This window comes from Capricornis sumatraensis, chromosome 3 (assembly GCF_032405125.1).
Source record: "Capricornis sumatraensis isolate serow.1 chromosome 3, serow.2, whole genome shotgun sequence".
NCBI classification, from domain to species: Eukaryota; Metazoa; Chordata; class Mammalia; order Artiodactyla; family Bovidae; genus Capricornis; species Capricornis sumatraensis.
The window spans coordinates 159,870,389-159,896,167 of NC_091071.1; the positions used below are offsets into that span (position 1 = coordinate 159,870,389).

Here is a 25,779-nt window from a genome sequence, read left to right on the forward strand (position 1 = left end):
ACAGAGACACGGGTCCCAGAAGGAAATAAACACCGTGAAAATAATACAAAGACTAGAGACAGAACGTCTTGCCGTGGTGAACCACCACTCAGGATCTTAGACCATCTGCAATATGCCATATCTTTATAACAACCATCTTCTGGTGGCAGTAAATCAAAGGTGACTCTGATTTGCAGCATGTTGACACTCTACTGAGTTTAGCTTTTTAAACCGGGATGCTTTGTGACCGTATGAGTGAAACTCTATGGCAGGAGAATTATACATACAGGCAGCCCTGGGTCTCCCTTTTCTCCAGCATATCCATCTCGACCGTGTTGTCCCTGCTGCCCTGGAAGTCCAGGGGGCCCATCAGGCCCTCTTTCTCCTTTGTGTCCTGGGAACAAAGGCCAAAAGATTTAAGTCCTTCTCAGCAGTGAGCAAAGGTGAAAGGAAACAAAGGACTGAAAATAAAGGCAATGACCTTGACTCTGCATGGGCAGGTAGAGATTCCTCTGAGTGTCTCAGCTGACTAAAGTCACGCAAAGACAATCATGGAAAAATCAGACGGGAGATTGACAGTGGCCAAACCCGCTGATTCTCTTATTTGAGAAGCGTTTCTTTTCTCATTCTGACAAAGAGATTGTGTGTGGAGGTGCCAGTCTCTACAGCATCTTCCTCAGCTTGTGTGATGCCAAACTTGGTACCCAGCCCTTGGCCATAGTTAGTGAATGGGGAAATGGTCCATGGTTGGGCATGTGCCCCAGGCTAATCCAGTCCTTCCTGGACTTTTTTCCCTAACTGGAGCAAAAAGAAGTTGAGCTCTCTTTCACCTCTGGTCGTGAACTTGGAGCTGCCTGCGGTCATGTACCCATAGCCAAGAGAAAACCAGATGGGGAGAAAATGCAGATAGCACAATGAAAGATACAAGAAGCCAAGACAGCCTTCCAATGCAGGCATCCCAGTGCAAATCATACATCTAACCTTTCAAATTTTTCTCAGGTAAGTCAATAAATTACTTTTCTAAAAACACTACTTCAAGCTGGGTTTCTGTCACTGACAACCAAAATATTCTTTAAAAAAAAATATTTATTTGACTTTGTTGGGTCATGTTTATTGCAGCGTTCAGGCTCAGTTGCCCTGCAGTATGTGGGATCTTAGTTCGCCAACCAGGGATCAAACTGGCATCCCCTGCACTGGGAGGTGAAGTCTTAACCACTGGACCACCAGGGAAGTCCCCCCAAACTTTCTTGATTAATACAAGATTCTACAGTGCAGTGAATAAACACTGGACAAGTCAAACGAGGTCTTGTTTCCATCAAACCCAATTCACAACAAAGAGGATTTGAGTATGTGACTAAAGGAGTATTTGTGTTTTCAGATAAGATACAGAGGATTTAGGCTCAACATTCACAAGACTCTGAAGGGCAGGGAATATGTTTAAGCAATCTCAACAATCTCAAATCGAATTACAGAATTGATCTTAGGTCACAGGGAAAATTAATGCAAAAGAATGGTTCATACATCATTCATAAAATGGCAGGGAGCAAAGTGATTGATTATGCTCACCTTTCACTCTCGGTACAACCATGTCACCTTTTTCTCCTTTGTTGCCAGGTAGTCCTGAGGCACCAGGTTTTCCCTTGGTGAAAAGAAGAACAAGTCAGTTTAACTGTGATGAGTCAAAAGTTTCAAAAGTTATTTGAATACCTCCAACCTCTCTCCTCTTTCCTTCTAAATCACCTGTTCCAGATTCTAGTTTGGCACCATTGGTATCATTCTCTTTCCTCCCTGCCTTACAAAATTGAGGTTCTTGAACTGCATGTAATACTGGTGGAATCTGAATAAACTCTGCACTGGGATCGATAGAAATCATTGTCAGTTTCTTGGTTTTGGCAATGTACTCTGTTTAAATAAGATATAACTGGGGGCTTCTCTGGTGGCTCAGTGGTAAAGAATCTGCCTGCCAATGCAAGAGACAGAGGTTCAATCCTTGGGTCCAGAAGATTCCCTGGAGGAGGAAATGGCAACCCACTCTAGTAGTCTCGCCTGTGAAATACCGTAGACAGGAGCTTGGTAATGCTGCAGTCCATGGGGTCACAAAAGAGTCAGACACTACTTAGCGACTAACCAACAACAAGATATCATTGGGGGAAGCTGGGTGAAGGATTCATGGGACCTCTCTGTATGATTGTGCAACTTTTGGGGAGTCATAAAATAAAAGCAACTCAAAATAATTTATAATAAAAAAATTGACTATTTGGGGTGTTGCAGTGTAGAATTGGGAGGAAAAGGCGGGGAGGTAACCACAAAAGCTGCCACTAGAGGGACCTCCCTGGTGAAAGTGAAGGTGTTAGTCACTCAGTGGTGTCCAACCAACCCAAGGACCACACCCAGGTCTTCTGCATTGCAGGCAAATTCTTTACCTTCCGAGCCACTAGGGACATCCCTGGTGGTCCAGTGGTTAAGACTCTGTGCTTCCAATGCAGAGGGTTCGATTTCTGGTCAGAGAACTAAGATCCCACATGCTGCAAGGTGCAGCCAAAAAATTTAACAATTAAAAAAAAGAGCTGCCACTAGAGTTGAATGCAGACGTGAGGGATGCAAGTTCCTAGGGATGAAAACAACTGTGATACTGATGAACACTGATGAACAAGAGAAGGCAAAATAAGAACACTTTCTGTAATCAATGTATTTCCACTTTATAACAAGTAAACAACTAATTTTGGCCAATGGGTTTATTATCTTTTGATCTCAGCACTGCTCTGAGACTGGACTATTTGGGTCATGGTTTTGTAAGCGTTAAGTATTATCAAATATTAAGCTATCTCAAAAAATTTTTATCCTACTTTTGGTATATTAGAATGACCAAGCATTACAGTAAATACAATTATAGAAACACACTGTACATAGCTTAAGGTCACTTATCTAATGACTTCAATAATCAAGAAACATAGATAAGAATCTGGAAGGAAGTAAAAATGACTAATGGAATATTTGCTTTGCTTATGCAGATGCTACTTTGTCTTATCTTCATACAATCTAACAACATGCTCTGGCAGACTTTATTATCTTTTTGCTTGGTTTCTATTAGTTTGTGAGCAGTGAACTCACAAACTAATAGAGGTGCCACTGGAAATAAGCACAATGGCAGGCTCAGTGAGCGAAGAAACAGCCTAAAATGTACACAACAGGTATCAAAATTAAGTGGACCAAACGGTTGGGAGCCACTTAGTGTAAAGAAAATATCACTTTGCACACAGCACTCAATACTCCCCAAAATATCATTCTAGGACACCATCCTGTGTGTAATGATGTCCAGAAGGGAGAGCTGAAAAAAATTCTTTGTAGAAACAGACAAGAGAAGAGCTTTAGAAATCATAAAGTGGGAAGATAGGTGAAGTGTTCGTTGTCTTAATTCTTACTTTTACTGTCTATGCTAAGCCTTAAGTTAACAATGAGACTGGCCAAAGTGTACGGCAGACAGCATCCAATCCAAGAGCTGGTTAATGAAAATGTCCTTCTAGTACCTGAACTATCACGACAGAAAGCTATTCCCAGAGCACATGAACCAGTTTCTCTCCAGAAAGAGATTGACAATGGCAAGCTTAAATAAACAAGACCGGGGTACCCTAAAGATCAAACTCACCCTGGGAGTCTGAACAGTTTACTTTTGCGATCCCATGGACTCTTTGCAACCCCACAGACTGTAGACCATCAGGCTCCTCTGTTCATGGGATTCTCCAGGCAAGAATATTGGAGTGGGTTGCCATTTCCTTCTCCAGGAAATCTTCCTGACCCAGGAATCGAATCCAGGTCTCCTGCACTGCAGGCAGATTCTTTACTGTCTGAGCCACCAGGGAAGCCCTACACTATCACCCTAAAGATCAAATTCACCCTGGAGTCTGAGAAGTTTATTAGCTAGCACACTGGAGACTTAAGACAAACAGTTCTAATGCTCTGCAGGTGTAGAATTTTAAGTATTACAGTCAGATCATAGACTTCGTTGAGCTAGTAAGGGGGAAAAAAACATTACCAGCGCTGTGTTTGGATTTTGATGAAAAGATTTACTGAGAACCTACAAGTTGCCAGGCGTTATTATGGGTACAGAAGACACTATAGTTAACAAAACCATCTTGCCTTCACGGCCTTGGATTACAGTGAAACAAATGTGGAACCTAAAATACTTCCAGGGCAAAGGTTAACACAACAACAAAATCTCAGCAGCAACAAAGAAGACCTCTCCGCCAGGCATGTACCAGTTATTTTATATGAAGCCAAAGCAGGGACTTCAGCCATTGATGCCCATCAGGGGGCTGTGCCCTTCTGAGAAGCAGGCAAAAGAGCATAGTGGACACTAGAGCACCCCAACCTCCTCTCATAGGCATGACCACCTCTCAGCTTGTGGCAGCAGCGGGAACACATTGACCTGTGTTAATGAACTTCCAGTTTCTCAAAGGCAGCCACAGATCTCATATGAAGAATACAAAAAGAAAGACAATCCAAAACTGCCAGAGGTTTGGCCCTTGTCAGTCTGTGACCTCTGGTTTGCCCTGCAGCTCCTCAGGGCCAGTGACCCTGGTCATCTGGTTCACTGGTGTGTGACAGCTCTCAATGCATGGCTGAACTGAATTCCTACGAACCCTGGAGGACAGGTGATGGGATATAGATTTTCCAGGAAGGCCGCAGAAATCACCAGTGTCAGAGTTAGGGTGTGAAGCTTGGTCCACGAGCTCCTAAGCCCTCTGCCTTGCACTAGAGCATCCTGGTGGGAAACTCCCATCCTAGGAAGTGCTCTCAGGCTGAGGCAATGAATTTAAAGCTTTGGTCCAATCACAGAGAAAAATGGCAGAGAACGTAAACCTATTTTTCTGTTTGGTACTTTGCCACCAACCTGTGGCTGCTGGGGCCAGGGATCAGCAGAAGAGAGATGTACGGAGGAGCAAGAGTGCCCTGTCTGTGGGTCCTTTTGTTCATCCCTCGCTCCCTCCTTTCCTTTCCTGTGCCCCATGGTGTGAACCTGGTCCCTAACTGTGATCCCAACTTGATGAATTTAATACACAGAAGTCAAATGGACAGAAGCATATACAGAACAAAGACATCAGAAATACGGCCAGTTTAATAGAACATTGTAAATGAACTATACTTCAATATTAATTAAAAATTTAAAAACATTAAGGAGGTAAGCCCTGGAGAAACTGAATTACATAAACTTTTGCCAGGATAACCCTGGATGAACCTGTAATTCATAATCCAAGATGCTAGCTTTGAGAAGCAACTCAGTGTGAAGGCAGGAAAAAATTTAGAGTCAATAAAACCTTCACTAAGAAGATTAAGTAACGACACAGAAAAATGACTATGAAAAAAAGGTTGAATTTAAAAAATCAGACTATAAAATGCAAAATACTTAGTAATTACAACCGCGTTCACTCAACATATGTGTATGAAGGATGTAGCTTCTCCTTGAGTTGACTTTGCTAATGTGACAACTGGGGTGTGGGAAGAGTGAAACAAAAACCTTCACTTCAGGCTCTGAAACTGGGATCTTATTTTCCCAAGATTTCCTGAGGGAAATGGAAAAGAGTACACTGGGGCTGAGGGTTGGGTCCCATGCCACCCCAAGATTAAGCCTCTGTAACAAAGGCTGTCTCCAGCCTCCAGAGGAGTGCCCTGGAGGGCACTGATCTTATTCAGAGGGACAGCCTTAGCCCAGGGCACTTGTAACGGTTCCTTGGAACAGTCAGCAAATGAGTCATGGCAAGATCTCACCCACTCTCTGGCACAAAACATCATGTAAGCTCTGACGGAGCCAATATTTATAGCTCCAGGCCGATTGCTCATCTGGATCCTTCACTTGAATCATCTCAGATTCTACTCAACACTTCCACTTGCTTGTCTAATTGGTGCCTCAAACTTAAAATGTGCCCAATGGCCCTGCATCCTTTCTTACCCCATGCTTGCTCTTCACGCTGTCCCCTCATCTTGGCTCCATCCTTCACTTCTCTACTTTTCATATCCCATGTCTGGTCTCACAGCCAGTCTGTTGGCTCTGTGGTCAAAATATATCTAGAATCCGACCACCTCCCTCCACACCCAAAATTAATATGGAAACCTGTCCACCTTCATATTTCACCAGGATTACTGGAGCAATCGCTCAGCTAAATCTTCCTACTTCCTCCCTTATCCTCTCTGCTGCTGCTACTGCTGCTAAGTCACTTCAGTCGTGTCCGACTCTGTGCGACCCCACAGATGGCAGCCCACCAGGCTCCCCCGTTCCTGGGATTCTCCAGGCAAGAACACTGGAGTGGGTTGCCATTGCCTTCTCCAATGCATGAAAGTGAAAAGTGAAAGTGAAGTCGCTCAGTCGTGTCTGACTCTTCGCAACCCCACAGACTGCAGCCTACCAGGCTCCTCCATCCATGGGATTTTCCAGGCAAGAGTACTGGAGTGGGGTGCCATTGCCTTATCCTCTCTGGTCTGTCCTTAACAAAGCTACCAGTGTGATACTGTTAAAACTAATGTCAGATTTATCCCTCCTTAAGATTCTCCACCAGCTGCTCCACGGCATTCAGAGTACAAGTTCTAAGCCAGCCCTTCTACAAAACACTATGCTCTCCAACCCCTCCTAGCCTCCAGCCATTTCTTTGACTTCATCTGCTACTCTGCCCCTCATTCTCTCCACTCAAAGCACACTGGATGGCAAGGGACTTTATTGCCATCTACCATACAGTACGTTCACTTGTCTATCTGTCATGGTGTGTGTATTCTCCCCACAGAGAAGGGGCCCCCGGAGGGCGGAGATTGTGTTCTGGTCCCTGCTGTATCTGGAATAGCACCTGGAACATAGTAGGTGCTCAATAAGCAATTGACTGAACAAATGAATGATGAATGGATGAATAAAAGGACAGAGACAATTTTTTGCCATTAATGTACTTATAGATTCAAAGCATATAATGTATTGTAATTCAACTATACTTCAATAAAAATAAATTTTAAAACATAAAAAACATATATATCACATTATATATATTACAATATATACAATACATATATTGAAAACATATATATAGCACTACAAATTAGAGAGAGGTACAACTGAATTACCACTCTGTTAAAAGATTAAAAAAAAAAACTGGGAATTTACTCACTGGTGGCCCTGGAGATCCTTTGGCACCAGGAGGGCCTGGGGAACCTTTTTCTCCAAGCCACCCAGGGAGCCCCAAGTCTCCCTTACTCCCTTGCCTCCCAGGAGGCCCTGGAGGGCCTGGTGGGCCCATGGGACCAGGCTGGCAGGCACAGAGCCCTGAGCTCCCTAGACAGAGGATAAAAGGCAGCTTTGTTATATTTCCTGAATGAAATCCCAATAAAGTCCTTACTATACAAAACCAATAGTGTGAATAAGAACAAAAAGGGTCTGATGCACACAATTCTTATCGCAGACAACTGACAACATGGGATGGGGGTGGGGTACCGAGCATGATGCGGCGGTAGCTATGGTCTATGTGGGTGGACATATTGTTCTAGACAATGGGGTGTTCCGTGTCTTAAAAAATTCACCCTGGTAAAATCAAGGGGGAAAGCTAATGCTGAATTCTATTGCAGAAACTTTGAAAATAAGAAAATTTCTAATTTTTAAAAGTTTAGGTAGCTCTTATTTGGATCCTCCTTAAAAAATAATCTCTTAATTTGGTTCCTGCTGAAAAAAACAACTAAAATTGGTTAGAGTATAAACTTTGAACATTTAAAGAATCCAAATAAAATATGTAAAGAGGATTATTGACTGGACTGCATATCACAGTTGATAATTCACTAAATGCATTTTCTACTCATCAGGATTTTTAGTCTAAAAAATACCATTAGGATAATCACTTTGCTCAGCTCTCATACCTGCCTGACTCTGTCGGTGAAAAATGCACCAAACAATTTAGAGTGTAGAAACAGAGAGCTAGAGGCATTTGATGAATCTAGGAAAGATGGGACCCACAGAGAGAAATTGAAATTGAAGATCAAAACTGTCCTATCTCTGCTTTTTTCAAGGAATTGAGAGGATCTCATGGAAAAGAGTCACCGCTTTGAGACAAATCTCATGGCAGATAAATGTCTCCTTTATACTCTAAAATATGGATTTGACTTTTTGGCAAGGTCTAATCACATCACAAGCACACAATGAGTTAGGTACTCACAGGGGTAACTAAAGGGAGTAAAAAACCTAAATGAAAGGCCACACTGTACATGTCATATAATGCCCCCCAACCCTCCACATGCTGTTTTTTCCTAGAAATTCTACTTGGAGGAATACTTGCCTTTTTCTCCTTTGGAGCCTTGTCTTCCTGGAGGACCCACTTTGCCTTTTATTCCTTGTGGTCCAGGTTGCCCAACAGTACAATATACAACTTCACGGTGGGATAGGGGAGTACAGAGAGAATCACACAATTTTTGTGAACATCTACTGCCAAACAAGTAGAAGCGTCTCTCATACTTCAATCATCCCCTTACCCCCATTCTTTCTTCCACTCCTTTCTTAAGATTCTTTCTCTCTGATATAAGAATATGTATACAAACAGACCATACAGTTGTCACAGCAAGCTTCTGGTACCATAACCACTGATTAAAACCATCCCTAATCTCAGCCCTAATTTAATGGATTGTAGGGTAAGGTAGGGAATAAAAAAAACAAACAAATATACCAAAACAAAAGAAATAAAGTAAGAATCAGTGTATGGCACAGATCATTTTCCCCCATTCAATTATCGATAATTACCTAATAAAGAAAGCATAAAGCAGAGTTTATAAAAGCAAAAATTCAGAGATATCTGATCAAAGATGACAGGTAAAGTACAAACAGTAAGTTCCTTGTTCTCTCCGAACAGACAGTAAAAGAATATTATAAAATTACAGAATTCTTTAAGACAAAGAAACAGCAAGAGAAAGGAAACAACAGCAATATATATATATATATATATATATATATATATATATATATATAAAGATTTAGCAGATTTTAAAAAGCTGAACTCCAAGCAGGCTGTGGGGGAAGTATAAAAAGAGCATAGCTGACTGAAAAATCTCTCCTAAAGCTCAGGAATTGGTACCTCTGAAGCAGAATGACAGTGAGGCCCCACACAGGTTGACTGGTCAAAGAAACAGCTAAATAGTTAAGAACTCCTTCTTAAAAATTGCCGCAGGAAAAAACAAACTCCCTCAAATAAGAGAAAACAGACAATACATTAAGAAGAAATCTTTAAAAACTAAACTATATAGTTTAAAAAGCAGATAAAGGAAGGCATTCCATCCCTGAGACGTGAACAGCTGCTATAAAAAGATACATTAAGAGAGAACAACACCAACAACAAAATTCTCAGAAATTAAAAAAAATATGGTTATGAAAGCAGAAATTTAAAAGTTCAGAAGCAGAGTTGGAATATGGAATTGAGGAAGTCTACCAGAAAGTGTTAGGAAAAATAAAAAGATGAAGATAATAGGTGAAAATTTGAAAAAGAGATGTGTAGGATTGATTCTGAAACACACAAATATATTGAGTCCAGAAATAGAAAGTAAGAGGGAAAAACCACAGAATATTTTCAAAAAAATTACTTCAAGACATTTTCCCAGAAATGAAGGATTTGTGTTCAATTGAAACTGCTCTGAGTGCCTGCAAATTTACCCACACTGAGGTAAATCACTGTGAAATTTATGGACATTGAATACAAGGAAAAATTCCTAGAAGCTTTCAGAGAAAAAAGAGACTTTAAACAAAGGATCAACTATCTAAAGATTACTGAACTTCTTAGTAACAACACTAAAAAAAAAAAAAAAAGAAAGAAAGGAAAATGCCTTCAAAAACCTGAAGGGAAAAATGATTGCAATCTTGAGTTTTATATTCAACCAAACTATCAATCAAATTTCACAGTAGAATAAAGGTATTTCAAATATCCCAAACTTACAGACTTTCTCACAAAGCATCATTAGAGAGTAAACCAACAGACAAGGCTGAGGAAAGAAGGGGAAACCACTAGACCATTCAAGTATGACCTAAATCAATCCCTTACAATTATACAGTAGAAGTGACAAATAGATTCAAGGGATTAGATCTGATAGACATGATAGAGTGCCTGAAGAACTATGGATGGAGGTTCGTGATGTTGTACAGGAGGCCATGATCAAAACCATCCCCAAGAAAAAGAAATTCAAAAAGGCAAAATGGTTGTCTGAGCAGGCCTTACAAATAGCTGAGAAAAGAAGAGAAGGGAAAGGCAAAGTAGAAACAAAAAATATATCCAATTGAATGCAGAGTTCCAAAGAATGATTCCTTGGTGATCAATGCAAAGAAATAGAGGAAAACAAAAGAATGGGAAAGACTAGAGATCTCTTCAAAAAAATTAGAGATACAAGGGAAACTTTTATGCAAAGATGGGCACCATAAAGGACAGAAATGGTATGAACCTAACAGAAGCAGAAGATATTAAGAAGAGGTAGCAAAAATACAGAGAAGAACTATCCAAAAGATCTTAATCTTAATGATCCAAAAAACCAAGATGGTGTGGTCACTCACCTAGAGCCAGACATCCTAGAATGCAAAGTCAAGTGGGCCTTAGGAAGCATCACTATGAACAAAGTTAGTGGAGGTGATGGAATTCCAGTCGAGCTATTTCAAATCCTGAAAGATGATGCTGTGAAAGTGCTGCACTCAATATGCCAGCAAATTTGGAAAACTCAGCAGTGGCCACAGGACTGGAAAAGGTGAGTTTTCATTCCAATCCCAAAGAAAGGCAATGCCAAAGAGTGCTCAAACTACTGCACAATTGCACTCATCTCACACGCTAGTAAAGTAACGCTCAAAATTCTCCAAGTGAGGCTTCAACAATACATGAACTGAGAACTTCCAGATGTTCAATCTGGTTTTAGAAAAGGCAGAGGAACCAGAGATCAAATTGACAATATCTGTTGGATCATCAAAAAAGCAAGAGTTCCACAGAAACATCTACTTCTGCTTTATTGACCACGCCAAAGCCTTTGATTGTGTGGATAACAGCAAACTGTGAAAATTCTGAAAGAGATGGAATACCAGACCACCTTACCTGGTCCTGAGAAATCTGTATGCAGGTCAAGAAGCAACATTTAGAACTGCACATGGAACAATGGACTGGTTCCAAATTGGGAAAGGAGTACGTCAAGGCTGTATACTGTCATCCTGCTTTTTTAACTTATATGCAGAGTACATCATGAGAAATGTCAGGCTGGATGAAGCACAAGCTGGAATCAAGATTGCTGGGAGAAATATCAATAAGCTCAGATATGCAGATGACACCACCCTTTTGCTTGAAAGCGAAAAGGAACAAGAGCCTCTTAATGAAGGTGAAAGAGGAGAGTGAAAATACTGAATTAAAATTCAACATTCAGAAAATGAAGATTATGGCATCCGGCCCCATCACTTCATGGCAAATAGATGGGGAAACAATGGAAACAGTGACATACTTTATTTTCCTGGGCTCCAAAATCACTACAGATGGTGACTGCAGCCATGAAATTAAAAGATGCTTACTCCTTGGAAGAAAAGCTATGACCGACCTAGACAGTGTATCAAAAAACAGAGACATTACTTTGCCCACAAAAGTCCATCTAGTCAAAGCTATGGTTTTTCCAATAGTCATGTGTGGATGTGAGAGTTGGATTATAAAGAAAGCTGAGTACTGAAGAACTGATGCTTTTGAACTGTGGTGTTGGAGAAGACTCTTGAGAGTCCCTTGGACTGCCAGGAGTCAAACCAGTCAATCATAACGGAAATCAGTCCTGAATATTCATCAGAAGGATTGATGCTGAACATGAAGCTCCAATACTTTGGCCACCTGACGTGAAGAACTGACTCACTGGAGAAGACCCTGATGCTGGGAAAGATTGAAGGCAGGAGGACAGAGGATGAGATGGTTGGATGGCATCACCAACTCGATGGACATGAGTTTGAATAAGCTCTGGGAGCTGGTGATGGACAGGGAAGCCTGGTGTGCTGCAGTCCACGGGATCACAAAGAGTTGAATACAACTGAGTGACTGAACTGAACCGAAAGCGACCGAAGAACTATATGAGTTGTGGGGAGAAAAGAACCCAAAGAAAGACAGGCAGAGACAGACAGAGAGGTAGAGACACAATTCCTAGGATAACGATGAAGGAAGATCTCAAGGCAGGATCTTAGCATCAGCTTATGAAATTGGAACCTGACCTAACTTGAACATTCATAAAGCTCCAGAAGAGATTTATTCAAAGAGATAACACTGGTAATGAGTTAGAATATATGATTAAGAGATTTATACAATTCTCAATGATTTGAGGTTGAATTAGCAACAAGTATATTGAAAACCAAGCAAACACACAAAAAGAATGTTAAGACAATTATTAACTAAATGCCATGCTGGGAAAGCACAAGAGTAATACATATTATTATATGACTAAACGAATGAGTAACATTTATACAATCCTTCAGTATAGATACTGAATATTTAACTAAAATAATAATGATAACTGTATTGATAGGTTGTAGAAATAGAAAATGTGCCTGTGTGGCAAGGAAAGAGGGACATTCATCTGTGGACAGGAAAGTCAAACGATAATGCTCAAACCGAAAAATTAGGAAATAGCGGCACATGTTTGCTAAATGGTCATACAAATAACAGAAGATTTAGCTAACTGTGTGGAAATAATTGCCCCTGGGGTGGACAGAATAGGAGATTCTGGGATGGTTATTTTTCACAAAAGGCTTTATAGAGCTGTTTGACTCTTAAGTCTGGTCTGCATATGACTCATAAAACAAAAACTATATTCAAAAAATAAAAAGTGTGCTAATTTACAAAATTCTATCATCACACTTAAATTCTCAACCAAACATTTCCACATACTTTAATTGATGTGGTAGGTCAATATCAGTTGACGTTTTTATATTGTTAATAATACTAACATGGCTTATAAAATATTAGACAACTTTTTAAAAATTTGGAAAGTCACATTTTCTGGATGATACTGCAAATATCAAATGTAACGTAAACGTTATGAAATGCGAATGAAGAGCACTTTACCATCTGATCCTGGAGGTCCCGGCAGTCCCGGCACCCCAGGCAGCCCGGTTGGTCCCTGGTTGCCTGGTTTTCCTGGAGCAGAATCAGCTCTCCCAGGAACACCAGCTGCCCCTGGAAATCCGGGGTGACCAGGAAACCCTCGTGGCCCAGGAGGTCCTGTCATGCCTCCAAGAGAAATCAAGAATGAAAACCACATCTACTTAGATAATCTCACATTAATACTCTCAAAAAAATTTTTCTGTGGAAAAAATAAAAATCAGTCCATCTTTCTTCAGTTCAGTTCAGTTCAGTCGCTCAGTTATTAGGCTGTGGAATTTTTTTAAGGAAAAAAAAATTGCAGTTTAAAAATAACCAAGTAAAAAATATATATATATATATATAAAATAAAATAAAATAATACCAAGTATCCCAGCCATCAAAATGCCTCAACTCCTTTGAAACAAGAACACAAGTGGTAATAAGAAAGATTTGGGGAATCAAATTTTCTTACTTTTTGTCCTTTCTTTGGAATTATTGGGAAAGTAGTATATATTATTTAATTAAATTTACTTTTAAAGTCTTTCCACCTTGATAATTTGATAGAACCTAAAAGACTCTGATGCTAGGAGGGATTGGGGGCAGGAGGGGAAGGGGACGACAGAGGATGAGATGGCTGGATGGCATCACTGACTCGATGGACGTGAGTCTGAGTGAACTCCAGGAGTTGGTGATGGACAGGGAGGCCTGGTATGCTGCGATTCATGGGGTCGCAAAGAGTCGGACACGACTGAACGACTCAGCTGAACTGAACTGAACCTGAACAAACATATCAACACATTCAGTGAATTAAAATATGAGCTCACAGTAAAACAAATACTATATGATATCATTTATACATGGGATCTAAAAATTACAGCAAACTACTGAATATAAAAAAAGGGAAGCAGATTTAAAGATACAGAGAACAAATTAGTAGTTACTGGAGGGAGATCTGAGGGGGGGGCAATTCTGGGGTAGGGAGTGACAAACTATTACGTATAACATAAGCTACAAAGATATATTGTACAAAATGGGCAATATAGCCAATATTTTATAAAAACCATAACTGGCACATAATCCTTAAAATTGTGAAGCACTATACTTGCTCCTTGGAAGAAAAGTTATGACCAACCTAGACAGCATGTTAAAAAGCAGAGACATTACTTTGCCCACAAAGGTCCATCTAGTCAAAGCTATGGTTTTTCCAGTAGTCATGTATGGATGTGAGAGTTGAACTATAAAGAAAGCTGAGCACTGAAGAGTTGATGCTTTTGGACTGTGGTGTTGAAGAAGACTCTTGAGAGTCCCTTGAACAGCAAGGAGATCCAACCAGTCCATCCTAAAGAAAATCAGTCCTGAATACTCATTGGAAGGATTGATGCTAAAACTGAAACTCCAATACTTTGGCCACCTGGTGCAAAGAACTAACTCATTAGGAAAGACCCTGATGCTGGGAAAGATTGAAGGCAGGAGAAGGAGAGGAGGACAGAGGATGAGATGGTTGGATGGCATCACCAACTCAATGGACATGAGTTTGAGTAAACTCTGGGAGTTGGTGACAGGGAGGCCTGGCGTGCTGCAGTCCATGGGGTTGCAAAGAGTCAGATACGACTGAGCAACTGAACTGACTGACTGATACTGTACACCTATAACTTGTAATACTGTACAGCAACTATACTTCAATAAAATTTTTAAATAAGGAGAAAATAAATGAGGTAATGCATTAAATCATGCAGACAGGCATCTGTGCATGTGTGTGTGTGTGTGTGTGTGTGTGTGTGTGTGTTAGTTGCTCAGTCGTGTCCGACACTTTGCAACCCCATGGACTGTAGACCGTCAGCCTCCTCTGTCCATGGGATTCTCCGGGCAAGAATACTGGAATGGGTTTCCATTTCCTTCTCCAGGGGAGATTCCTGACTCAGGAATCGAGCCCAGATCTCCTGCATTGCAAGTGGATACTCTACCATCTGAACTCTTAGGGTAGCCCTCAGATAGGTATCTAGCATATAATTTTAAGCACTTTGTTTGTATAATTATCATTGACTAGGAGAAGGCAATGGCAACCCTCTCCAGTACTCTTGCCTGGAAAATCCCATGGATGGAGGAGCCTGGTGGGCTGCAGTCCATGGGGTCGCTAAGAGTCGGACACAACTGAGTGACTTCACTTTCACTTTCATGCATTGGAGAAGGAAATGGCAGCCCACTCCAATGTTCTTGCCTGGAGAATCCCAGGGATGGGGGAGCCTGATGGGCTTCCATCTATGGGGTCGCACAGTTGGACACGACTGAAGCGACTTAGCAGCAGCAGCAGCAGCAGTATGAGCAGCATACTCATAGCTGCAGCAGGAACAGCAGCAGCAGCTCCATATAAGCAGCAATATGCTTATATGGAGATAGTCTTCTAATGTTTTATGCTCAAATTAAATGGGGAGCATACTTTCTTAACAGCCAAAAATTGGACTCATATAATTATCTATGTAGAGGTAAAATAATATAACCATGTAGCTTGGTGGAAAGCATAGAGATGCTAGATTTGAACCTGGCCTCTGTCTCTCCAACCACAGGTACCAAAGTAGGTTATGTAACTTATTTAATTCTCTACATCTTCCTCAGAGGCTTCTAATGAGGATGAAACAAAATAATCCACATAAGGACCTTAATGTAGTATCTGGCTATAGCAAGTTCTCAGCGAAGGATTGGAAGCTCAGGGGAGGTCAAAGTAATATTCACTGTGTTCAGGGGAAGTCAAAGTAATGCAGGAGCAGCTGAATCCTGCCTCCCCTTGATACCCTACTGCACCCACCCCATACTGACAGCTTTGGCTAAAAGACAGCCAGAAGCCCTCATATGATAGCAACCACTTCTCCTAGCTGCTTCCTCCTAAGCACACGTAGTACCAGAATCTCTCGGATGGAAGATGGTCATTATTAAAGATGGCGTCCTGGTAGCTCTTGCATCTCACACTCTTGCAGAACCCTGACACTCTCCTAGCAAGAAGTGGAGGTCCTTCTTCCCTGCAATGTGGCAGCCTTTGGTGACTGTTCTAACCAATCAACTTTGGTGGGAGTGACGCTGTATGGCTTCCCAGGCCAGATTCTTAAAGACGATTCAGGTTCTGCCTTGTGAGCTGAAATGCTTGGGACTGGAGTCCTGAACCACCATGGAAGCAACATTATCACCTGGAAGCCACCATGCTGTAAGGAAGTCTAAGTTAGTGCAGAGCCACACAGCAAGGTCTGAGACTATATGAGAGACGAATGGGAGAGATGCCTGGCCAGTCCTCACGTTTCTGTTCCAGCTAGTCTACAGCTATAACTAGATGAAAACCTTTGCTCTGGAATCACTTGGGTTTATGCCTCCTGAACTCCTGAACCATGGAAAGAGTGAAGGGTTTATACTGGATGTTGTTGTTTTAAACCACTAGGTTTGGGGTTACTTGTTTAGCAACAGACAATTGGAACCCCGTTTGTCATCAGCAATGTAGCACCCAAAGTAAATAGATGGCTTTCATTCTTGTGTGCATATGTGCTGAGGCTTTACATATATTTTCAGACATTAGCTTTACTCCTCAAACAACTTGTAAAGGTTGTACCTTATAGATAAAGCACAGTAAATTTAGGCCCAATGTAAGAAATGCTAATAATAGCTAACATAGTGAGTCTTTACGCCAAGTTGTATTCTAAAAACTATACATATTACTTCTTTCAACTGTAACAAGAACTCAATTTTGCAGATGGGAAAACTGAGGAACAGAGAGTTAATAAGTGTCCAAGATTACACAGCTTGTAAGCACTACAACATGAAATGTTCAGTTCAGCTCAGTTCAGTCGCTCAGTCACGTCCAACTCTTTGCAACCCCATGAACCGCAGCACGCCAGGCCTCCCTGTCCATCACCAACTCCCAGAGTCCACCGAAACCTATGTCCATCAAGTCAGTGATACCATCCAACCATCTCATCCTCTGTCGTCCCCTTCTCCTCCTGCCCTCAATCTTTCCCAGCATCAGGGTCTTTTCAAATGAGTCAGCTCTTCACATCAGGTGGCCAAAGAAATGTTAGTTCACTGTATAAACATGTAACTTTTTCACCACACATTGATTGTGAAGGTTGGGATTCAATCATAGGTGTTTGACTCCAAAACTTCAAGGTAAATACTATAGACAATTATAAAATTGAATAGGTATAATAAAAGCTGCATACATGGGTGTCCTTAAAACAAAATGAACATGTCCTCCTATGGACTTGGTTGCCATCTTGTCTTTATAACATTCCTTAGACCTGACTTAGAATGAACCTGAAAGCTGCCTGCTTGCTGTCTCGCCCCAGGGCCAGGGAAAAACCTCAACCAGCTTCCAACAGGGAGAATGGGTTACAGTGTACAGCACACTGCAGCCTCCATCACCCACCAACAGGACACAATATCAGCGAAGTTGTGGCCAGCATTAAAACCTTTTTTTTTTTTTTTCAAAAGAAAAGAATGGAATAAAAACAGGAGTGTCTCATATACCCCACAGATATTATTTTGTGAGATTTGTGTTTCAACCAAATGTATGTATGGATACATATATGTGCATGATGTAATGTAAATACTATAGCATATAAAATTACTTCCTACTATGGGTTGAAGTCCAAATATGGGTTAATTCTTTTTTAAAAGATTTTTGGGATAAAGAGGCTTCTTGTTATATACTTGGTTTGAAATTCCCTAGAGACATGTGCTACTTACTCCCACTGGGTTTTGATTTCAACCTGCTGGAAGCACTATTTTATTATAAACAAGCCTGAAAGGAGAAATGTAAGACGAGAGCCTAGTACCTCCTGACTGAGAGAGTGGTCTATATGATTTATACAGTCCTGGGTCAATTAAACCATGGCTACAATGTCTAAAGAGTAAATGAACTAAATAAAGCTTTATTTACTGACTTTGTGGTCATCAGACTCTCCCAAGTGAAAGCCAGCTTCGTGGAAGATTAAACAAGAACTCTGTAGTTCACGGTTGAATATCTCAGAAAACTTTTTACTCCTCAGGAAACAGAACATGAGACAGATTGAATAGAATTACATGTATTCCAGACTTTTCTCCTCACATGTTTAATCAATTCTCCTGGGTTCACAGAATGAAAATACCCTGTAAACTTCTTTTCCTAATATCACTGAGACTATTAACTAAGATAGCATTTGAAGGAGTTGAAAGTTCTTGTGTCAATAGGATTATTCCTCAGGCTTTTCATCAGATATGACCATGAGCCATAGGGTTTTTCTGTGGGGGATGAGACTGTTGTTTTTTGGTTTGGAGGGAAGGGAGGAGAAAACTGTGGCTTTTTTTTTTTTTTTTTTTTTTACTCACTAAATGTGAATCAAAATCCTACTTTTTAATTCACAATTTGTATTTCCACATTTTATACAGAATATTTAAGTTGGGGACTAGGTGGATAAACTAAATTTTAACAACTATATATCCACAGGGAGAGCCTTCCAAGAAGGTGGTAAAAACCTGAAGACACACTCTAATCCTAGCAGTGGTTTCAAAATCCTATCTGCACTGGTAACCGTGTGCAGGGCTTCCCCAGCAGCCCTATTGGTAAAAACTCTTGTGCCAATGCAGGAGACTTAAGAGATGTGTGTTCAGCCTGTGGGTTGGGAAGATCCCCTGGAGAAGGAAATGGCAACCCACTCCAGTATTCTTGCCTGGAGAATCCCAAGGACAGAGGAACTTGTGGATTACTGTCCAAAGGGTCACAATGAGTTGGACACCACTGAAGCTACTTAGCATGCATGCAATCTTGTGGGAAGCCCATTATACATAGATGCTTCTTATCACACCCCTGAGACAGTGACTGAATATTTCTGAGCAGCAGTCTAGGAACCTGGATTTTCTCCAATTAGTCAATTGGTTTGAGTTCTGTGCTTCCTAATCCTAGCTGTGCATTAGAAGTAGGAGGATGATTTTATAACAGTAGATGCCTAGGTGCATCCATCCCCCCAGAGAGTCTGAGATTCCTAGTCTGGGTAGGCTCAGCCATCAGTATTTTTGAAACAATCCTAAGATGAGTTGGGCTTTGCCAGTGGCTCAGAAGTAGAGTTTGCGTGCAATGCAGGAGATGTGGTAGGAGCCGCAGGTTCAATCTCTGGGTTGGGAAGATCCCCTGGAGAAGGAAATGGCAACCTACTCCAGTATTCTTGCCTGGGAAATCCCATGGACAGAGGAGCCCAGCAGGCTACAGTCCATGGGGTCACAAAGAGTCAGATACAGCTTCTTGACTAAACAACAAGATGATTTTAGTATCAGCTAGAGTGGACATTCCCTGGTGTGGAGGAGGATGTACCAAACGTGAGCTGTAAAGGCCAGCGGATTCATACCTGCACAGGCTTCCCCTGGTCTACCTGGGGCACCAGGAGGACCATGTGGTCCAACAGCCCCTGTTTCTCCATAGCGGCCGGGGCGCCCTGGATCCCCTGGAGGGCCTGCCAAAAATAATGACATCATGTATATAGCAAACATATGCATACATTAGAAAATTCATGCCCAATTACTTTTTGGGAGGCTTGATCAAGTATAACTGTGAGATGGTTTTGCAGTTTCTCACCACATTTAAAATGCAGTATTTTAGACCCTCCCCGACAGACACGTGAAGTTGAAGTAGTGCTGAATTTGTCATTGGTTGAGGCTGCCTTCTTTCTGGAGGCAGCATTGTGGCAGGCCTTAGTCAAATGGTTTTAAATGTGTTCAGCAATTAAAATACCTACTTTCTGAAAGGTAACATAATAAAAGTCCCAGCAGGCAGTTTACACACTAACATAAAATTTGATGTCTTATGCTGATAGAGATGATCGAGACGTACATCTCTATTAGCACTTGTATAATTTATACATTATGAAGCCAATACTCTGGCCACCTGATGCGAAGAGCTGACTCATTTGAAAAGACTCTGATGCTGGGAAAGACTGAAGGCAGGAGGAGAAGGGGATGACAGAGGATGAGATGCTCCATAGCATCACTGACTCAATGGACATGGACTTGGGCAAACTCCAGGAGATACTGAGGTGCAGGGAGGCCTGGTAAGCTGCAGTCCATGGGATTGCAAAGAGTCAGACACAACTCAGCGAATGAACAACAACAACAATTATGGATTCATGGTAAAGGTCATATATTTAGCCCACCTAGGCAAATCCCATGGACGGAGGCGCCTAGAAGGCTGCAGCCCATGGGGTCACTAGGAGTCAGACACGACTGAGCAACTTCCCTTTCACTTTTTACTTTCATGCATTGGAGAAGGAAATGGCAACCCACTCCAGTGTTCTTGCCTGGAGAAACCCAGGGACGGGGGAGCCTGGTGGGCTGCCATCTGTGGGGCCGCACAGAGTTGGACACGACTGAAGCGACTTAGCAGCAGCAGCAGCAGCAGTGTATAAAGTACAGAAAGAGTGAACCAAACTCTTCTTTCAGGACAACTTAAATCTCATTTCAGCATAATTGATAGAGAAGTCAAATGGAACACAAACCTTTGAGTGGAAGAGATGGAGTTACCAAAACCCCTGGTGGTCCTGGGTGCCCACGGTCTCCAGGATCTCCCTGAAATCATTCATTCATTCACTTTTCTCAGAAATATTAATATTCTTCTCCTGTTTCCTGGCACTAAGTAAATATTAGAAGGGCCAAGAGTACATTTGTATAAGAAATAAAGCCTGTAGGCTGACTAGAGAAATAAATAACTCATGATGTTCTAAGAGGAACAAATATAAGTAACCTCCTACCTATAAGCAGAAGTAAACAACCAACTAACAAAGTTCTCCCTAAAGAAAAATAAATCCAAATTCCAAAAATGATTCCATGCCCATAAACTAGACACCTCTGAAGCCATGGAATTTCTTTTATCTATAATAAGCATTAATGTCTAATTTGGCACTCTAGGACAAATGGTTTCTTTGCGTATAGCATCTGAACCTACATGTTTTTTTGCAGCAAATATTGTCCCTCCTTAATTGTGTATCTCAATGCCACCATGGCTTGTCCCACACAAGTGCTGATGGTGAGGTCAGAGGTTACAAAGGAAAGAAAAACTGTATTGGTGGTCAGAGCAAAGAGTTCTCCACAGGTCCCTCTGTTTTCAATCATGATACTATATGATCCCTATGGAGTTTTTGAAATGCTCAGTACTTTTCATCTGCTTCAAAAAGATCACTTCACAAATGTAAAATATAATCATTACAACATGCATTAAAATAATATATGCAAAACTGACATTTAAAAGTGATATTTTGAAATACTCTAAAAAATAAATTAGATCGCATAAGGGATATAAGCTGTTATTAGACTGTACTCAAATAGGCTCACTTTTTTACCTTTGGGCCAAGAAATCCAAATGACCCAGGATCTCCAAACAGTCCTGGTTCGCCCTACAAGTAGCAAAAAGCATGCCTTTTTAAAAAAAAAAAAGTGATTGTGACATTTTATCTCATTGACAAAGTATCTCATTCTCATTTTATCTGAATGACACATGCTCCCTGAGATTCTATACAAAATCTTAACGCAGTTTTAGGCTGCATCACAGAGTTTTGTGCTCTAGTTTGCACCCACAGCAAAATTATATAATTTATAAAATAAATGTGTTTCCTCTGCCATTACTGTGTATGAGTCTACATGTCCTGGTACAACTTTTGAATGATACTGAATTGCATCTACTAATAAAAATGTATTTATCATCTCTATAACGGTATACATTTACCTTTAATCCCGGAAAACCTGGAGATCCATAGGAACCAGGGTCCCCCTAATAAATTCACAAAAATCAACACAAGCAAAATTAAATAAAAATACGTACACCAATTCAGTGAATCATTTTTCACCTTATGAGATTGCTTTTGGGATTTTTAATCATGCCTACAAAGATAACTGAATAAAGGAAATAAACATAAAAGAGATTCCATTTCTTTACATTTGCTATTTTAATTACTCTTTAATATTATTTTAAAAAATCATGTCCTCTCCAGTGATATAAATTAAGAATATAGTTTTGTTGTTTTTATTGCTCTTCCACTTTAATTTATTTAATGTAATGCTTTCACTGAGCTAAATATCTTTGAATCATTGCAATATAATTTGTCTGGAGATTAATACTTGTTCTATGCATTATCAGGAATAAAAATTACTATGGAAGTCAATATTGCCTCATTAAGTACTAAACCTGGAGTCAAATAAACTCAGTGTCCATGCCTGTTTGGGTCTGGCCTTCATCGTGACTCTGTGAATGGGGATCCCATTAGCGACAGGTATGGAGATGTTGAGGCCTGATGCTGTACTATTTTTTTTTCTAGCTACTATCCATAGATCAGTACTTTCTTTTGTCAAATAGGCTTAACTGAACAATTCCAAGCTACAATCACACTGACTCTGAGCCAGTGAGAAAATGTCATGATCCCATTTTCGTTATTGCTTAGCTCTAAGTTGTATACAACTCTTTGCAACCCCATGGACTGCAGCACGCCAGGCTTCCCTGTCCTTCACTAGCTCCCAGAGTTTGCTCAAACTCATGTCCATTGAGTCAAGGATGCCTTCCAACCATTTCATCCTCTGTCACTCCCTTCACCTTGGCCCTCAATTTTTCCCAGCATCAGGGGCTTTTCCAATGAGTTGACTCTTCACATCAGGTGGTCAAAGTATTGAAGCTTCGGCTTCAGTATCAGCCCTTCCAATGAATATTCAGAGTTGATTTTCTTTAGGATTGACTGGTTTGATCTCCCTGTAGTCTAAGGGACTCTCAAGAGTCTTCTCCAGCACCACAGATCAGAAGCATCTGTTCTGCAGTGCTCAGTCTTCTTTATGGTCCATAGCTCACATCTGCATATGACTACCGGAAAAACCATAGCTTTGACCATGATCCCATTCAGTTCAGTTCAGTCACTCAGTCGTGTCCGACTCTTTGCGACCCCATGAATCACAGCACACCAGACCTCCCTGTCCATCACCATCTCCCAGAGTTCACTCAGACTCACGTCCATCGAGTCAGTGATGCCATCTCATCCTCTGTCATCCCCTTCGCCTCCTGCCCCCAATCCCTCCCAGAATCAGAGTCTTTTACAATGAGTCAACTCTTCACATGAGGTGGCCAAAGTACTAGAGTTTCAGCTTTAGCATCATTCCTTCCAAAGAAATCCCAGGGCTGATCTCCTTCAGAATGGACTGGTTGGATCTCCTTGCAGTCCAAGGGACTCTCAAGAGTCTTCTCCAACACCGCAGTTCAAAAGCATCAATTCTGCAGTGCTCAGCTTTCTTCACAGTCCAACTCTCACATCCATACGTGACCACTGGAAAAACCACAGCCTTGACTAGATGGACCTTTACTGGCAAAGTAATGTCTCTGCTTTTGAATATGCTATCTAGGTTGGTCATAACTTTTCTTCCAAGGAGTAGGCATCTTTTGATTTCATGGCTGCATTGATTTTGGAGCCCCCCAAAATAGAGTCTGACACTGTTTCCACTGTTTCCCCATATATTTCCCATGAAGTGATGGGACCAGATGCCATGATCTTCGTTTCCTGAATGTTGAGCTTTAAGCCAACTTTTTCGCTCTCCTCTTTCACTTTCATCAAGAGGCTTTTTAGTTCCTCTTCACCTTTTGCCATAAGGGTGGTGTCATCGGCATATCTGAGGTTATTGATATTTCTCCTGGCAATCTTGATTCCACCTTGTCCTTCTTCCAGCCCAGCGTTTCTCATGATGTACTCTGCATAGAAGTTAAATAAGCAGGGTGACAATATACAGCCTTGACGTACTCCTTTTCCTATTTGGAACCAGTCTGTTGTTCCATGTCCAGTTCACTTCCTGCCAATTCTCCCATCTTTTGCTTGCCTGTTTTATCCAAATAATGTGCACAGAAGGGATGCTCTGGGGCCTTTAGCTATCACACAATTCTTGCTGAGCAAAACATACTCCTCTTTGAGAAAATCTCCACTTTTGAGCTCTCAGAATTATTGATTGAATCTTATAAAAATGTGAGAGAGAAATGCCTCCAAACTCACTGAAGTTAAAGACAGCATGAAGGAGAGAGGAGCCTTACCCGAGGTCCTGGAAACCCAGGAATCCCTTTCTCTCCTTTTCTCCCAATACCAGGTTTTCCCTTAAAGACATAACAACATTTAGAGGGGTTTAAGCAACTATATTTCAGCAATATGGAATGCAAAAACAAAATAAGAAATAAAAATTACTGACATCAACTTAAAGAAAATGAATACTTTGGAATAGTCTTCCTACACAATTATGTTAAAATAGTGAAAAGTTCTAGTAACAGATCAGCATTTAAGGCAAGGATAATAACCAAGTAAAATTTTTAAAAATGAAGATAGTACATCATACAAATTTTTTAACGTTATTTGAATAAATTACCTTGGCTCCTGGTGGTCCAGGAGGTCCAGTCTTTCCAGGCAGTCCTTTAATACCCTAAAATTTACAAAGAATATAATCTGCCTTACTCTTATTTAACATACTGAATTACACCTGGTTCAGAAATTACCTCTTTCAACAACCGTTCTCCTAACTTTTTAATAAAGGATTACCCTTCAACTGTTTCTAACTAACAACTAAGATCCAAGGGCCTGACACTCTTTAAACCTGACACTCTTCAGACTGGTTCTGTGTGAGAGTGTAGCCTCATGGGGCATGGAGGAGGGGCGGTGGGGAGAGAGCCACCATGGGACCAGGGCAGGAGATGCAAGCTGGGAAGCTGCACCAGCGGGGTAGCTGTTGAGAGGAGAGGCTCATTTTGAACAATGAAGTGAAATTGAATCCAGTAACTGAAAACTGATAGGAGAATTTGCATATGGCATCAGTAACATCAGTGCTGGAGGCTGAGAAAGGAATTAACATTTGCCAAGAGTCTATTATGTGCCCAGCTCTATGCAGCTGTCACCTTTTCAATTACCCAAGCATCAGATCCATATGTAACATCTAAAGGACAACTGGATTTCCAGTGGTCTTCTCAGCCACCATATCAAAGACACAGATAGGGGTCTAGATCCTGGAGGACATGTCACCATTTGCAACCCAAGCTAGATCTGCACTCAGCAGCTTGGGCATACTTGAGAACACTGGTAAACCTTTCTAAGCCTCCTTTTTTCAGCTCTGTATAGTGGAGCTAATAATAGTACCAGTCTGTGAAGGCTTGGGATGGAGGCAGTGTGGCACGTAGGTACTCAGCTCTTTGCTGGCATGGGAACGTGTTCAGAAAATGTTGGCTATGACTACTTTATTAAAGTATCATATGAGTTGAGAATTACCTTTTCTCCTTTATAGAGACCAGAATCGGGTGGCTGCACCAACAGAGTGGGTCCCGGAGAACCTTGTTGGCCAACCTCACCCTTTAAAAAAAAAAAAATCAATATAATAAGAATGCCATTTTTAACTTTATTTTGAAATGAAATTTGAAACAAAGAAGCTTTTCATAACTGTGATATAATGCTTATAATCCTGTGTAACATGTATCATAGATTTAAAATTAAAAACTTGGCAAATATGTCACTTAATTTTAAATGTTTATTGTTTTTCATAAACAATACATACTTATTGTTAAAAATGAATTAAAAAAATAAAAGTGATCCATAATCCTACTATCCAGAGACAATATTTATTAAAACCTTAGTACAGTTCTTTTGATGTGTGTGTGCTTGTGTATGTTCGTGTATATACACATGTATACATACACATATATGTGCAGAATATGCAT

At 40.9% G+C, this 25,779-nt stretch overlaps 1 protein-coding gene across 1 annotated transcript in view; it reads right to left on the reverse strand.

Annotated features, from left to right (window-relative positions):
• Positions 1-25,779, reverse strand: part of COL4A4 (collagen type IV alpha 4 chain) — a 148,172-nt gene that overhangs the window by 61,743 nt on the left and 60,650 nt on the right. Inside the window, exons 13-24 of the mRNA XM_068969399.1 lie at positions 25,334-25,414; positions 24,444-24,497; positions 24,118-24,177; positions 21,787-21,831; positions 21,404-21,457; positions 20,564-20,633; positions 19,421-19,525; positions 13,044-13,208; positions 8,276-8,369; positions 7,125-7,284; positions 1,546-1,618; positions 267-373 (exon numbers count right to left, since the gene is read on the reverse strand). Coding sequence (XP_068825500.1) covers positions 267-373; positions 1,546-1,618; positions 7,125-7,284; positions 8,276-8,369; positions 13,044-13,208; positions 19,421-19,525; positions 20,564-20,633; positions 21,404-21,457; positions 21,787-21,831; positions 24,118-24,177; positions 24,444-24,497; positions 25,334-25,414 — 1,068 coding nt within the window. The remainder of the gene's footprint in view (positions 1-266; positions 374-1,545; positions 1,619-7,124; positions 7,285-8,275; positions 8,370-13,043; positions 13,209-19,420; positions 19,526-20,563; positions 20,634-21,403; positions 21,458-21,786; positions 21,832-24,117; positions 24,178-24,443; positions 24,498-25,333; positions 25,415-25,779) is intronic.